Source organism: Myotis lucifugus, unplaced genomic scaffold, assembly GCF_000147115.1.
Source record: "Myotis lucifugus unplaced genomic scaffold, Myoluc2.0 scaffold_3, whole genome shotgun sequence".
In the NCBI taxonomy this organism is placed as follows: domain Eukaryota; kingdom Metazoa; phylum Chordata; class Mammalia; order Chiroptera; family Vespertilionidae; genus Myotis; species Myotis lucifugus.
Genome location: NW_005871051.1, coordinates 15,658,823 through 15,674,415, shown reverse-complemented (window position 1 = coordinate 15,674,415; position 15,593 = coordinate 15,658,823). Strand labels below are relative to the sequence as shown.

The 15,593-nt window shown below is 35.7% G+C and overlaps 1 protein-coding gene across 1 annotated transcript in view; it reads left to right on the top strand.

The window, feature by feature from the left end:
• Positions 1 to 15,593, top strand: part of ABCA12 (ATP binding cassette subfamily A member 12) — a 168,026-nt gene that overhangs the window by 105,736 nt on the left and 46,697 nt on the right. The window contains exons 21-27 of the mRNA XM_006082487.3: positions 2,098 to 2,277; positions 2,914 to 3,229; positions 6,205 to 6,319; positions 12,551 to 12,880; positions 13,932 to 14,001; positions 14,090 to 14,224; positions 15,245 to 15,391. Coding sequence (XP_006082549.1) covers positions 2,098 to 2,277; positions 2,914 to 3,229; positions 6,205 to 6,319; positions 12,551 to 12,880; positions 13,932 to 14,001; positions 14,090 to 14,224; positions 15,245 to 15,391 — 1,293 coding nt within the window. The remainder of the gene's footprint in view (positions 1 to 2,097; positions 2,278 to 2,913; positions 3,230 to 6,204; positions 6,320 to 12,550; positions 12,881 to 13,931; positions 14,002 to 14,089; positions 14,225 to 15,244; positions 15,392 to 15,593) is intronic.

Sequence of the window (15,593 nt, the reverse complement as noted above, 5' to 3'; positions counted from 1 at the left end):
AAAACCATTGCCCCTATGAGACAACCCTTTCTTTTTTCCTTGTATTTGGTTTCTAGCTAGTTTTTCTAAGAAGAGTAAGATCCTGGATATATATTCATCTTCTTCCCCAATAGTTGTGCCATTATAAGTACTAATTATACCTGTGGTTAGTTTCACTAATTATAAGGCTATATATTCCATGTAAATGCAGCTTTTTCTAAAATCACAGATAGGTTGGTGGGTTGTTAAAAGTAAGAAGACACTTTTTATTTTTTTGTAGCTTAATGAAAAGCAAGTCCTTAAGGACAAAGGAAGATGAAATGATTTCTTTCTGGCTACATTTAACATCTTATCTCCACTAGCCTCAGTATCACTTTGACTAACCCAGAATGTAACTGGGAGAGCTTATAGAGTTGTCAAAAGCAAAACAAAAGCAATGCAGAGACTCAAAAGAAAATAAACCTAAATCAGCAGTCAGGGTGGATCCTCCTCTCATGATCATTTAGAAGGAATAGCTGAAGAAGATCAAAGGAAACCGTCTGAACTCATGCACTCTCTCTCTGCCACATCCCCACCTTCAACCTGAGGGATGCAAGACATCTAATTCAGTCTGATTCACTGTTGCTATGCAACCATGGGTATGAAGAAGGGATTGAAAGCATCAGAATTTGGCAGCAGAAGGGAAAATACTCCATCTTCCTCCTTGGAGCTACAGGGACATCGTGTCTTGGGTTACAAACCATTGGGGAGGAGTTATGCCTACATGTGTATTGCACTTTGTGTATAATTGTATTCACTTTATTATAACCAGCCTAGTTTGATTAAAGAAAGTACTAGTGGACTTATTCTCTAAAAGTATCATTTGGGTAAGGAACCAAAATATCATGAATGTACTATAAAGTTCTTACATAAATTTTATTATTCCTAGCTTTAGCTAGAGATATAATTTTTAGAATTAAAAAATGGCTAAAATGAATATATCAATTGATATCTGTAGTTGTATATGTTGTATATGTAGCTTAGTATCTAAGGCACTGTATAGTTTGAATTTGGGGATCACTAACCCTCATAGCTCTTCTTTGACTCTATCTACCAGAATTCTTAAAGAATCCTTGGTGTTGTGTTGATTTCCAATGACCACTGGAGGCCACTGTTCAACCACAATTTTACCCCTCCCCCACCAACATAGTTATCAAGCAAATTATTTCCCTTTAAATTCTAATGAGAAATTCATTTAAAAAGTTGCCTTCTGTGAGAACTTTAGTCTTATACTGGACAATGGAAGAGGCCTGTTTGGTTCTATGAGGAAGAATTTATGATATTCACAGCCCCCTCAGTATTCGTATGTCAGTGAAAATTTAATTGGCCAAGTGATTTATTGACTTGCAATTTCATATTTGCCCTTCGTCTCAGTTGATTTCCTCATAAGAAATCATGAAATTAAAGAGCAATTAAATTCTCTTTTTTTCTAGAGTAATTACCTGAAATAAAATCTTGATCATTTTATCTAGATCTCTATTAATACAGATATTGATGGAGATAACCCACATAGGTTTTAAATCAAACACTAATAGAAAGTTGTGTGTGGCATAGATTCTCACAGTCTTCTAAGAAATGATTCTGTAGAACAACATGTTAAATAATATAATTTATTTGTTCTATACACACTCTGAATAGACTTTTCTTTGTTTAAATTATTACATTCCCATTCTCTAAACAAAGCAGGCATTACTATTTATTTGAAACTTTCATCTCCAGTTTATAGTTTTCTTTCTAACTACATGTAGATAGATTTTTAAAAATAATTATTCACATTTAGCCATTGGTTATTTAAATTATAGCAGAATATACTTTTAACTTAGTTTGTATTGTTCTTTGAGCTTGGGTTTACTGCATTTATAATTGAACATTGTCCTCAATGAATATTTGTACAACTGGACATATGTTCCTCAATGTAGAGTATTATATTTTTAGAGTAATTTTGCAACTTTCTATCATTTATTGTCTAGTTTAGTATATACTTACCAAGTCATTCTTTTGTTTCATAGTCCTACTGGGAGAAACAACATTATAATACATCATAACATGCTTTCTGTCTGTTTTGCTTTGCTTCTTCAGATATTCTAAGGCTGAAATTAGAGAACAGCATCGACCTCATTGATCATCTCAACACACTATCTTCCCTGACAGTAAATATTTCCTCCTGTGTATTATATGACCGCATTCAGGCAGCAGAAAGTGTAGATGAAATGGAGAGAGAGGCTGAAAGACTCTACAAAAGCAATGAACTCTTTGGAAGTAAGTGTTATTCAGCTAGAGTTTGAGTTTCTCTTATACTAAAATTGGCCAAATTCTTCCCTCACCTTTTTCATCCAGAACTCAGAAAAATAGTTAGGGTGGTGGTGGGGGGGGGGGGCCGGGGGGGCAGGTACTGTCCACTCCAATCACTCCAATGTCCTTAGAAACAAGAACCTTTCATGAAGTCAACCATCCTTATTGTCAGAGGAACCGTCAACTTACGTGTAATTTTGTTGATATGGTTAAAATTAAAATTAAGACTAAAAAAGGATTCCATAGTTACAGGGTAAAGTTGAGTCAATCCTTATAATTAGTCAAGATTATTCATTGTGAAGTGTGTGTGTGTGTGTGCACGTGTGTGTGTGTGTGTGTGCGTGTGTTTTATTTCAGTAACTGGCTTGGAGTGATATATTTAATATGGCCACTTTGTTTGTGATTATATCTTTAAACTCTTGCTTTGAATCGCTCAGATTGTAACTCCTAATTAGCCATCTTTTCTGTAAATTGGGAGCCTGAACTTACTGTCACATTACTACGAAATTGCCTGTTTGGAAATCCCCTATGTGTACCTTCCAAACAATGAATGATGTCAACCATAAACTAACCTTTCTGCTGTTGTTGCCATTTTATTTTTAGGTGTTATATTTAAGCTTCCTTCTAACACAAGCCAATACAGAGGCTATGAATCTGACGATGTCTCTCTTCCTCCTGTCGTGAAATATACCATCCGCATGAGTCTCAAGACCTCACAGACCACAAGAAACATAAGGGCCAAGATTTGGGCCCCGGGGCCGCATAATTCTCCATCACACAACCAGATCTATGGCCGGGCTTTTGTTTACTTACAGGATAATATTGAAAGAGCAATCATTGAATTGCAGACTGGAAGGAACTCCCAGGAAATAGCAGTCCAGGTCCAAGCAATTCCTTACCCCTGCTACATGAAAGACAAGTAAGTCAGTGCACTTGCAGCCCTTGTTAATAATCCACCGTTTTTCTGAGAACTCATTTATGTCCATTCCTTCACACGTTGGGAGCGGAAGGGAAAATTTTCACCAAACTTTTGTCAAATGCTTGTTTCTGGCACAGCTCTAACGTAGCTGCTCATGGTTACCAACAGGATGGGATCGATTTTACCAAATGATCCATGTTTTCTTTATCATAACTCAGCTTTCCAAGGACTTTGATTCCAGAATTCAGAGTATTGGGCTCCAGCCTTCAGTGCACGCACAGCTGCATGATTTTCATGTTACCCGCTCTCTGCCAGTCTTACCTTTCCTAGTCAGATGAGGGAGATAAACAAGACAATCTTAAAACCCCTTCCAATTCTCATATTTAATTAAAAACATGTAAATGCATGGTCAATTGTATAGAACGTTTTGATGGAACACATCATTGATCAACTCTCTAGATAAATAATGTGCTGCCTAAAACTATGTCATGTACTCTTAGTCCGCTTGCTAGGAATCTTTAAAGTAGTTTTGCTGAATGAACAACAACAAAAAACCACTTAAGTATCATGTTGTTAGACAATTGAATATGAATGTTCAAGAAATCTTCCGGTTGGATAACACTGAATGGCTCCTCCACTCTGGCCAGAGTGAAAAAAAAAAAGGTTGGAGGACTAAGTGTTTTTAAGCTCATTCTCATACACAAAAGCTTGAGGCTGAATATTACTTTAAAGGAATTGTACTCGTTATTCAGCCCAGTTATTGCAATTTATATGCAATTCCGATGCTCTGAATGCTTTTTTCTTTCTCTGTATGGATGTATAGCTTTAAAGCTATAGACTCGGAGAGGGTATGTAACGCTTTGTGCAGCTGTGATACAGCAGACAGGCAAGGACTGTGTCAGTGGGTTGTCAAGGTGAGCTGCTTATTGTGAAGGCCAGAAGGACTTTGCAGCCTGACCCACGTGTGAAACACAAAGGCTTGCAGTCATAGTAAAGACCTGTGGGTTCAATTAGATGAAAACTCGCCTCTATCTTCCTGCTCCCCTTCCTCCCCTTGTAAATCCCAGGTACCTAGATGTTTCTTTTAAGACTAAAAGTGACTATACTTTGCATTCTTTATGGGAGAATGATCATAATGCCTCATACGTACATATAAACTCTGTCGCATACAGAGTGCTTTTGCATATATTAGCTCATTTGTTCCTCCCAAGCAGGTATTATCAGCCATGCTTTCCAGATGAAAAAAATGAAAATTCACAAAGGTTGTGTTACATGTCCCAAGTTGTAGAGCTGGTACCCCACTGGTCCTTAGATTACGAGACCAATACTTTTTTCTTTGTCCTATATCAAATCTAAAATACACAATCACTTAGAAGAATCATTGCAGGGGGTTTGTTATTAATGAACAAGGGCTTTTGCCTAATACTAGTATGAGCCAGGCGCAGCATCAGGGCTGGACCTGAACCAAGACAAAATTCATTCAACAAATATCCTTTAAGTGCCTACCCCAGGCCAGACAGGTTCCTAGGAACCAAAAAGTTGCATATGGCCCCAACCCTCCCTTGCTACGCTCCCACTGAAAAAAACACACACACACACACAAAAAAAACACCTCATACCTTTGATGGTGTTACAGTTCTGATGCTAAAGTGAGAATGAATGATGGTGATGTCATGTTCCATTAATACTTGTATTTTTCATGGGGAACTTGAAGGTAATTCCTTAGCCTTATAGATTAAAAAGGAAATGGCCTTGGGACCTTTCTCCCGGTAAAAGCCTCAGTGGAGCCCAATATGCAAATCAGATCAATTTAGAGTTTCTCTCATTGAAAACTACTCATTTGCTTAGCTCATAGAAAGACAGCCAAAGGAGGAAGCTATGGTTCTCAAAGTATGGACCAGTGGCATCATATCTTCTGGGAAACTGTTTAAAATCCAAATTCCTTACCCCACCCCAGATATAATAAATTGGAGCGTATGGGTGGAGCTCAGAAATCTGTTTCAATAAGCCCCCTGGGTGATTCTGATGAGTGTTCAACTTTGAGAAACACTGCATTAGAACCCTCAGCTATCATGGGCAGGTCACTCAGGAATACAGGTGGTCCTGGTGAGGTCTTCCGGAGTGTGACCCTCTAGCTCACACATTACAAAAAAAGACATTTCTATACTTTTTATGAAAAATCTCCTGAATTCAAGTCCTTTGTCTGCATTTTAAATTGAATGTCTTAAGTTTTATTTTATCTTGTTTTGGAAAATTTAGTTTAATAATCACTATGAGCTTCCAAAGAGTAGATAAATACAGTAATTTGGGAAGATACAGATTTTAGCTAGATAAACCAATTATCACCTAATGTTAAGTCTGCTTTTTATTTTTTTATTTTTTTAAAATATATTTTATTGATTTTTTACAGAGAGGAAGGGAGAGAGAGATAGAGAGTTAGAAACATCGATGAGAGAGAAACATCGACCAGCTGCCTCCTGCACATCTCCTACCGGGGATGTGCCTGCAACCCAGGTACATGCCCTTGACCGGAATCGAACCTGGGACCCTTCAGTCCGCAGGCCGACGCTCTATCCACTGAGCCAAACCGGTTTTGGCATTAAGTCTGCTTTTTAGATAAGAATTTGGTTTAGGCAGCAGGGTTTGGGGCCTTGCAATTATATCTATATAATAATTATTTTCCTGGACAAGACATAGTCAAACACCCTTTAAACAACATGGCAATTTTATCTAACCCTTTAGAGCTGTTTTTTGTTCTTGCAGCCTTAGAGCAAGAAAATCATGGGCCTACTATTGTCAGCTTCACATTTCATAAATAAAGGAGTAACATTAGCAATTATTCTCAATTTCAAAAATGCAGTATAATTTAAGTGTGAGAAGGAGTGTGTTTTTTATATATTGCTCTCTGTAAGCATGGCATTCATTTTGGTCACTGGATTTTTCTTTTTGTTTGTTTGTTTTTGTTTTTTTTGCAGCTTCCTAACCAGTGTCTCTTATTCTCTTCCAATCGTGCTCATGGTTGCCTGGGTTGTATTTATAGCTGCATTTGTAAAAAAGCTTGTTTATGAGAAAGACCTCCGGCTTCATGAGGTATGTTGAGGATCTCTTCTTATTCTGAATAAGTTCTATTTGTATAATTAATTACTATGATTTTCATCATACCTATACAAATTCAAAAAGCCTGAGCCATACCTTGTGTTTTAGAAATAGATTTTATGGCTGGCTGCAAGAGGTTAATGAGGGGTAAGGGGGGGCCTGTGTAATACTTTCAACAATAAAGATTTTTAAAAAATAAATATATCTTTGCATCATAAAGGCAGCTGATAAGATAGTATTTTGTTTTCCCCAAAAATTACATAGATGGTATTTTATAAGTGTTTCTGAAAATAAAATATGAATTATTTTGTATAAAATTTAAATACAATTAATGATCCTAAGAGTAATTTTTGCCCAAATAGTCACCTTAGGACTTAAGATCTAACAAAGAAGTTTAAAAAATAACAATAATGCTATTAAAGCAAGAAGATTATTGGCTCGGTAATTAAATGAGTCCAAATAATGATATAAATATAGGTATAGATATACAGTTGACCCTTGAATAACATGGGGATTAGAGTCACTGACCCCTGCACAGTTGAAAATCTGCATATAACTTTTGACTCCACCAAAACTTTAGTTGTCCCTTGGTATCCATAGGGGATTGGTTCCAGGACCCCTACAGATACCAAAATCCTCAGATGATCAAGTTTCTTATATAAAACGTCATAGATCAATGCATACAGTCAACCCTCCTCATTCTCAGATTTCCAACTGTGGACCAAAAATACTGTTTTTGATCCATGGTTTGTTGAAGCTGGGGATGTGAAACTCAGACAAAGAAACAGACACAGACACAGACACACACACAGACACACACACACAGAGATACAGACAGACACAGACAAAGACACACACAAACACACAGACACAGACAGACACAGATACAGATAGACACAGACACAGACAAAGACACAGACACAGACAGACACAAACATAGACACAGACACAGCCAGACACAGACATAGACATATGGCTTGTTTCAGCTCTCAAGAAGCAAATTCTCTTTTCAGAATAACTTTTCTCCTTCAATTACCTTCCCCTCTATATCCCACTAACTCATGATTTATAGACTAAGAATTGCATGTTATGTTACTATTAGGTTAATAATATAACAATGGAAGACAGTAGCTAGGAGGTAAAGCATGATCTCTTCTTCAGCATATTCTGCATCATTATCCCCAAATTCAAAATATATTCTTTCTAGAATTTATGAAAAAGCATTGTGTGATTTTGGATTGTATTGGAAAAGGAATTATTTTATCTGCTCATCCTGTAATGAGTCCATTCTTACACTCAAGAGTGAAGAGAAAGCAAAAACATTTCAAAACTGGGGCACAATAATTATTGCAAGTCCTGGCTGACAATCCGAGATAATTGAGTAACCTGTTAATCTACTTGTACTTTTCAGACTTACTTTGCTAATGCTGCTAGGCAATTGATTACTTCTCCTTACAAGGTACAAAGCACTGCTTCATATTTGTGTTAGTTCAGTGTCAGGCTTCTAAGGTTGTCCTACAGTTTGAACCTACACTTCTTACCTTTCTGTTAAATTCTGGTTGATCCTCATAGCTGCATTTTTAGAGTTCAGTTACAAGTTGATAAATGAAGAGCTCATCAATTGGGTTGAGCCCCATTGTATGCAGGATTGAGTACAATGGTTTTTTAATTCCTTGGACAATGATTTTGGTTGCAAGTTCCTACCATATATTTTTCTTTCAGGTTCCTGGTACTCAGAAGTGAATCTTCACAGATTAATGGAAAATTTTGAAGTAGAAAACTGTGATAAAATGAAGTTCTTTTCTACTTCAAAATAAATATCTACCTTAAAAATATCACTTGTGGTAGAAATACACAGGAAACATGTGTGTTATATACCTACATACATAATATATGAAACACACATTATACTATTTTATGTTTAAAGATAATAACTTTTAAGCATCTATGTATATCACCAAAAAATATCAAAGCATGATAGAGTCCTTTCTCACTCAAAGACATGAAAGACATTTTTAACAATGAACAAGTGTCTGTTTGGTAGTTCTGTGTCTTCATTTTTCAGTCATCCACTTACTAAATTTAACCAGCTGAACTTGGGGGTCAGTCATATAATTAAAGATCAGTGAACTTGGAATCAGAAGATCAGGCTTTGAATCTTCCAGTTCCTATCCACTTGGGCCTGATCTCTTAAGCTTTATGAAAATTATCAAGACTTCATTCAGCACTGTATTTCCATAATGGAGCTCTCTCACTGCTGGAACATAGGAGGCATTCAATTATCCACATTTTATCACTTCCAGGGTAATGATTTTTTTCTTCACATTTTAAAGCCTCTGAAATTGGGATGCATTTGATAGGGTGTCAATTTATTTGGCAGCGATTTTTCTTTCTTCGTTGCATGTAAAATAATGGCACATTTTAAAATCAGTGGTGTCCTGAATTCAAAGGAATATCGTCTATTTGTGAGATGAATGGAAGCAGGGGAGGAATGAGTGGAATATTCCCAGTGCCTCCTGCTCAGCCTCCTGCCACTGCCCACAGTTCTAAACTAACCTCTTTCCTTTTAAAAATAAAAAAGCTGAACCCAGAAAGTGAGAGGTGACTTGCTGAAAATGGTGGAGCTAGTTAATAGTAGATCTGGCTAGAACTCAAGTGTCTTGACTTCCAATCAAATCCTTTCTACATCACAGCTACCTTCCCTCTCACAATGTTATTTTAGTAGCATGGACTCTTAAGGACTTTTGAAGATGATGATAATTTCTTAGGTTACCATAGATTCAGAATTACTTTTGAATGTCATCCTTTGTATATTTAGTTAAATTCTAAAGCTACCCATTCTCTATTTCCTTCTCATTCCAAATTAAATTAAAAAGGTAACACACACACACACACACACACACACACACACAGTCTTTTTCTTCTGTAATTGTTCTCAAATCTGGGCAAGAAAACCAAGTTAGTTGTTATTTCGATGAAACCATTAATCCTTGACCTCCTTATGGTATGACTCCAGTGAAGTCCTTTAACTTGCTAAAGAAATTAGCACAAATATTAATGACAAATACGTTTATTGAAGAGATTAAGACTGTAGTTTAAAAAATATTTCAAAATGTCTTTCAATTGGGTTTTGTTCTGCATTCCTTGCTTTTAAAAATCAAAATATTAAAGCTATATTAAAGCTGCTTTTATAACACACGGAAGAGTCCTATTTCACACATTATATACATATACTAGTATATATATGTTATATATTTGTATTATATATATTCTTCATTTATGGGTTAGTTTGATCTATTTTATTTAATGTAAGTCATTTATGGGAATTGTAGTGCCTATATTCAGTTGGAGTTGCCCTTTCTCAGTTTAGACAGGTAAAGTAAAACATCTATCAGCTGCAGAGAAGTTACCAAGAAGTATGCAAATATTTTTAGTCCTTTGGTGCTTCACTTTACAACCTTTTATGCTTTTTGTCATACACTATCCATCCCACTAGGGGAAATTTGGAACATTTCAAGCAATGATCACAACATCCTGTACATCTTACTAAAAAAGTAATAAAAATATCTATTGATATGAGGATTTTTTTAAATTGAGTCAGAAAATATTATTCTTTACAAATTAGTGCTTGGCATACTACTGAACTGAATGAGCAACACATTACTGTCAAGTAAAATATATGAATATTTATGATTTCTTTTCCTGATAGCACTAATGCCAACCCCTGTGCATAAGCTTCATTTATGCAAAATCTTACAGAATCTCTTTCTTCTCATTAATTTCTGCCACAAACTGGGGCAGACTTTGGCCACTGTCCAGAGGGTTTCCCTTGAGCAGCAGGTTATCAGGTGTTGATGCATTGCCCTGGCAGGTTGGGAGGCTTGAGACATGTGACTGCTTACAAAGCTGGCACCTGACACCTGTCACTTTGAGGAGGAACTAACGACATCCAAGAAAGCATAGCCAACCATTCTCTCTGGGCCATCTTCCATCCGCAAGTTTGGTCTTGTTTATTATAACAAAGTTGGCAGGGAATCTGGATAATTTATGGATGACTTACATGCTCTCATTGCTCTGACTCTTTATGAATAGCAGCTGTTCTCCTCATGGCATAAAATCCTAAAGTTTAACACTGAAATTTCATGCTAGAATGTTAAGCAGTGAGTATTTTTGAAAGCACCTAACTCGATTTGTCTCGATAAAAGGCAATAGTGAGTTTCCAACTTTTACCAAATCTTGGGAAAAGGAATCTGATCTCAAGTCTCAAAAATTTCAAAATTACAGTGATAAACACCTTTAGTCCTGGTCTCCAGGTTTGCCAAATTATCTTTAACAAGGCTAAGGATGGATAATTTTTTAGATTTATAAATATGTTGTACTGCAGCTATCAACTGTCAGGGAAGGAAATTGTATTTATACTAATGGAGTCAGCTTTATGTCATGTCCTTGATCGTGTCATGGATATTTTATACCCACTTTGTGAAGTATATTGACACTGTCTCCTACTGACACACATTGGGGGGTAAATATATTTTGTAGACCACATAAAGTTTGGTGGTGAATATTAGCTTTGGAGTAGCTACATCAGTTCTATAATGCCTCATTTAAGTATATTTAAATAGGCAGACACTCACTAAAACAACAACAACAAAAAACACATCTTCCATCTTCAAATTACAAATAGCAAGAAAGGCAAATAAAGAGCTAACACATCATGATCATACTTGAATAGGTGAATATCTCTGAAGTGTAGTCATGAAACATGACACGGTAATTTTCTCAAAGGGGTTGGGGTGCAGAGAAATATTTTTTAAAATAAAATATGTAAGGATTTTTTCACACCAAATGTAATTTTGTTTTCAATGATGGGTAAACTTCCACAGTGAAGCTTTGCTCCATGCTGATTTTTTAACTTTGACCCACATTTCCCTTCCTATGGAAACATAGGTTGAGTCTTTACAACCAAGGGTGATAGGGCCTTGGAGGAGAGAGCAGTAGGGAGAAAAGAGTGTGAGGAAAGGGCAAAGTTAAGAGGAAAAGTCAGAGGCTTTTTCTCAGTGGTGATTAGCTTAAGGCCCACAGCTTAAACTGTTGGCAGTCAGGTAGCTGTTTCCATGGTAACAACTGGAGCAGGAGAGTTATCAAAATGTGATAAGTTGCAAAGGCAGAAAGTAAAATTCACTCTCTTGCTTGAGCACATTTCCCTTTTTTTTTCCCTAGACAAGTTAAGAAGGTGGGGATTGTAAAATTAGTGGAATATTTCTTTGAGGTTCTTTTTTCTGAAATATCAGATTTAGAAGTTTAATGTTAATTATGAATTGTTAAAACTAGAAACCAGAATATCCAGGTTTCTCCAAATACCACATGTCACCAAATTCAAGACAACCAAGGTCCAGGTGAATTTAGGTCCTTCACAATCCTTTTGAGTAAATGCGTAGGCGCATCATGTTGATCGGTTTTTCTATGTTGGTGAAATGCCTTGACTTCTATGAGTATCACTGTGTTATTAAAGAATATCAATGGAGAGAGAGATATAGATTCTCTAAGATAACTGAGTTTATTTTCAGTGTGTGAATGTCTTTTTGGAAAACAAAGATGACAAACCTGACCTAGGCTGCCAGTGATTTTAAAGATGGGGAAGGTGTGGCAAAAGACAGAAAGTTTCCCTTCAAAAATTTTCCATAATTTTAAATTCTTAGGAATAAGGTCTGTTTTATTTCTCCCAGGAACATGAATACTGATTGTTTAGTAAAAAAAATTTAGTTTTATTATATCAGTCCAGAGATTGAATTTTACATAAACTATGGTTTTTCAACAGCTGAAAATACTCATGACACATTTTATTTTCATGTTGTAAAATTCTTCAGGGGATACCATACATTTTGATGGTCTACTCTAAAGTAATTTAATCTGGAGACATCAGTTAGATACCAGTTAAACAATCGAATTGTAGACACACACACAAATAAAACCTTCACCATCCAAATCATTTATTATTTCATTATTTTGGGGCCCTCTGAGAACATACTAAGATGGGCTAGAATAAATGGTCATATTACTTTCACAGAACAAGCATGGACACATACTTGACTTATGAAAATCATTAAGATGTCACCTAGTTCACATATGTGCCGTGTCGCTTGGGCATTTTTGCGTGGTACAGAAAAATTGTTGTTTGAGAACGTATCAGCTTCAGCAGCAGCTAACACTTTTTCCTTTTTACAGTACATGAAGATGATGGGTGTGAACTCCTCCAGTCATTTTTTTGCCTGGCTGATCGAGAGCGTCGGGTTTTTGCTGGTTACAATTGCCATCCTCATCGTTATCCTCAAGTTTGGCAATATTCTTCCTAAAACCAATGGGTTCATTCTGTTCCTGTATTTTTCGGACTATAGCTTGTCGGTTATTGCCATGAGCTATCTCATCAGTGTCTTTTTTAACAACACCAACATCGCCGCTCTGATCGGAAGCCTCATATACATCATTGCCTTTTTCCCGTTTATTGTTCTGGTCACAGTTGACGATGAGTTGAGCTATGTAGTGAAAGTATTCATGGTGAGTCAACTGTCACATGGAATGGCCAGTGTATGAGAAAAAGAGATCCTTTTGGGGTTTTGTATTTAGACTTTCAAACTGAAAATACAGTTATGTAAATTTAAAAGTTTAGTGATTGCAATATAAGCTTAACTGTCCTGGTAGTTTTTTTTTTTCTACATCATTGTATACCCTACAAGCACAAGACTATGAAGAAGAAACACTTCTCCCACAGTTTCTAAAACCATAAATTGATGCTGTTAAGAAATAGTCCCTGAAGAAAGAAGAGTTAAATGTATCTGTCAAATTTTAAAGATCATCAAGATTTCTTACTTTAAGGCCTCTATTACCGGAATTATTCTCTCATATGAATGATTTTGATGTTTTCATGACATACAATATAACTTACAGGCATAAAAATAAATGCACTAACAGCATATAATCAATTTTTATTTTTTTTTTATTTTTAATCAAAAGTACTAGATTAATTTAAGAATTTTAGTGAAAGTATGAAAATTATGACATTTGGAAAGCAGAAGTAGACCTTTTAATTGACTAAGAAGTTTCCATAAATAAATAGAAAGTGATAAATAACTTTCATTTAACTTTTACTACTTTAGGTTTAAACAAAATTTAAAATTTTAATTTGTTGCAATAATAAGTATTCAATCAATTGATATTTTAGTATATTTTCTCATATCACTTCTATTACCTGAAATCTATTTATGAAGTAAAAACAGCACTTGGCTCCTAATATTTCATTTGACTTTAGTCTTAATATTGCATTACTTTGTACTTCCTTATTTTTAAAAATTCTGAGCAACATTTAATAAGTTTAGATCTATATTTTCGATTTCTAACAAGTCTTTTCCAAGTTACAATTTTCTTGATTTTATTTTCTGCTATTCCTTCTTCTCTTCTCTCAGAGTTGTGACAGGCTTGGTAAGGGACCTCTGTATTTTTAAATAGGATTTTAATCTAAATATGTCCAAAGTTTTAAGTGCGTTAAGATCCCTTTGGTGAAATGCATGAAATCTGTGAGAACTCTCATTGCTCTTTGTTCTCTTCACAGAGCCTTCTGTCGCCAACGGCATTCAGTTATGCAAGTCAATACATTGCACGATATGAGGAGCAGGGCATTGGTAGGCTCACTTTCTTTAAAAGTGGATTTTACCTTTCACAACTGCAATATGTCTCACCCAAGAATACATATATGTGTTCACTTTGCAGGTCTTCAGTGGGAAAACATGTACAGTTCCCCTGTTCAGGATGACACCACCTCTTTTGGCTGGCTGTGCTGTCTAATTCTAGCTGACTCTTTCATTTACTTCCTTATTGCTTGGTATGTCAGGAATGTTTTCCCAGGTATGAACATATTAATCAGCTACTACATATTTTCTAGTATTTTCTTTACCATGTATAATCTCCAAAAATAAATAGTTAAATTCCAAAATTAACCAGAATTTTTCTAAGATGAGAGAATGTACTCGGGAGTTCCTTCTCTGGTGTTTCTTTATAGGATGGAGTGAATTAAGAAGCATGGAATCCAGTCTTTCCAAATGGGAGTGTAAGGCAAAATCCAAGTCTCTTAATTCTAAGGAGAATTTACCCAATTCTAATGGAAAATGACTAGTTGGGTTTTCCCCTTCTAGCTTTTAAGAAGTCATCATTTCTAACTTGCTTAGGAGTTTTTCCATTAAGCCTTGTTTATACTGGTACATTTTTTGTAAATGAATAAAAGAGTATTATTCTCTTTATATAAAATTTGTATAAAAGGCAAATATGTAGATAGAAATAAGGTCAGTGGTTACCTGGGACTTGACTGGGAGCAGGGATTATCTGCCAATGGGCATAAGAGAAGCTTTTGAAGTTATAGAAATGTTCTAATATGTGAATTGTGGTGATGGCTACACAACTTTATAAATTTACTAAACATCTGACTCTACTTATAATGAGTAAATTTTATAATATATAATCATATCCCAATGAATCTGTTCAAAAAGGAAAGGATAAAAGAAAAGCTATCTTTTTACTTTACTTTTAAAAAAAATATTTTTATTGATTTCAGACAGGAAGGGAGAGGGAGAGATAGAAACATCAATGATGAGAGAGCATCATCGATCTCTGCCTTTTGCATTCATAGCCCGGGCATGTGCCCCAGTCAGGAATTGAATCGCGATCTCCTGGTTCAGAGGTCGATGCTCAACCACTGAGCTACACAGGCCGGCTACTTAACTTTGAAAACCGAGACCACTCTTTAGTTTTATATAGTATCAAAAAAGAAACTGTATCCTGAACCATATATAGTAATATGTTGTTTAGCTTCTGATGCTTAATGTTGACAATCAATTAATAGTTATTTTTTCTAATATATTTTTATTACAGGTACATATGGCATGGCAGCCCCGTGGTATTTCCCAATCCTTCCTTCCTATTGGAAGGAGCGATTTGGATGCGCAGAGGTGAAGCATGAGAAAAGCAATGGGCTTATGTTTACTAATATCATGATGCAGAACACCAACCCATCTGCCAGCAAGACAAGTAGGTCAACACCATATATTATTAGGAGAGAAGTGATATAAAACTTACATGACTAGTGATTTCAATTATGCTTTCTTAAATTACACTTTTCATCATGGATGAATATATCCACATGTATGTGTTTGGACTCTTATGGAGATTAAATTGTGGCTCCTTAGCTCAGTTGGTTAGCATATGGCGCTAATTAGTCCAA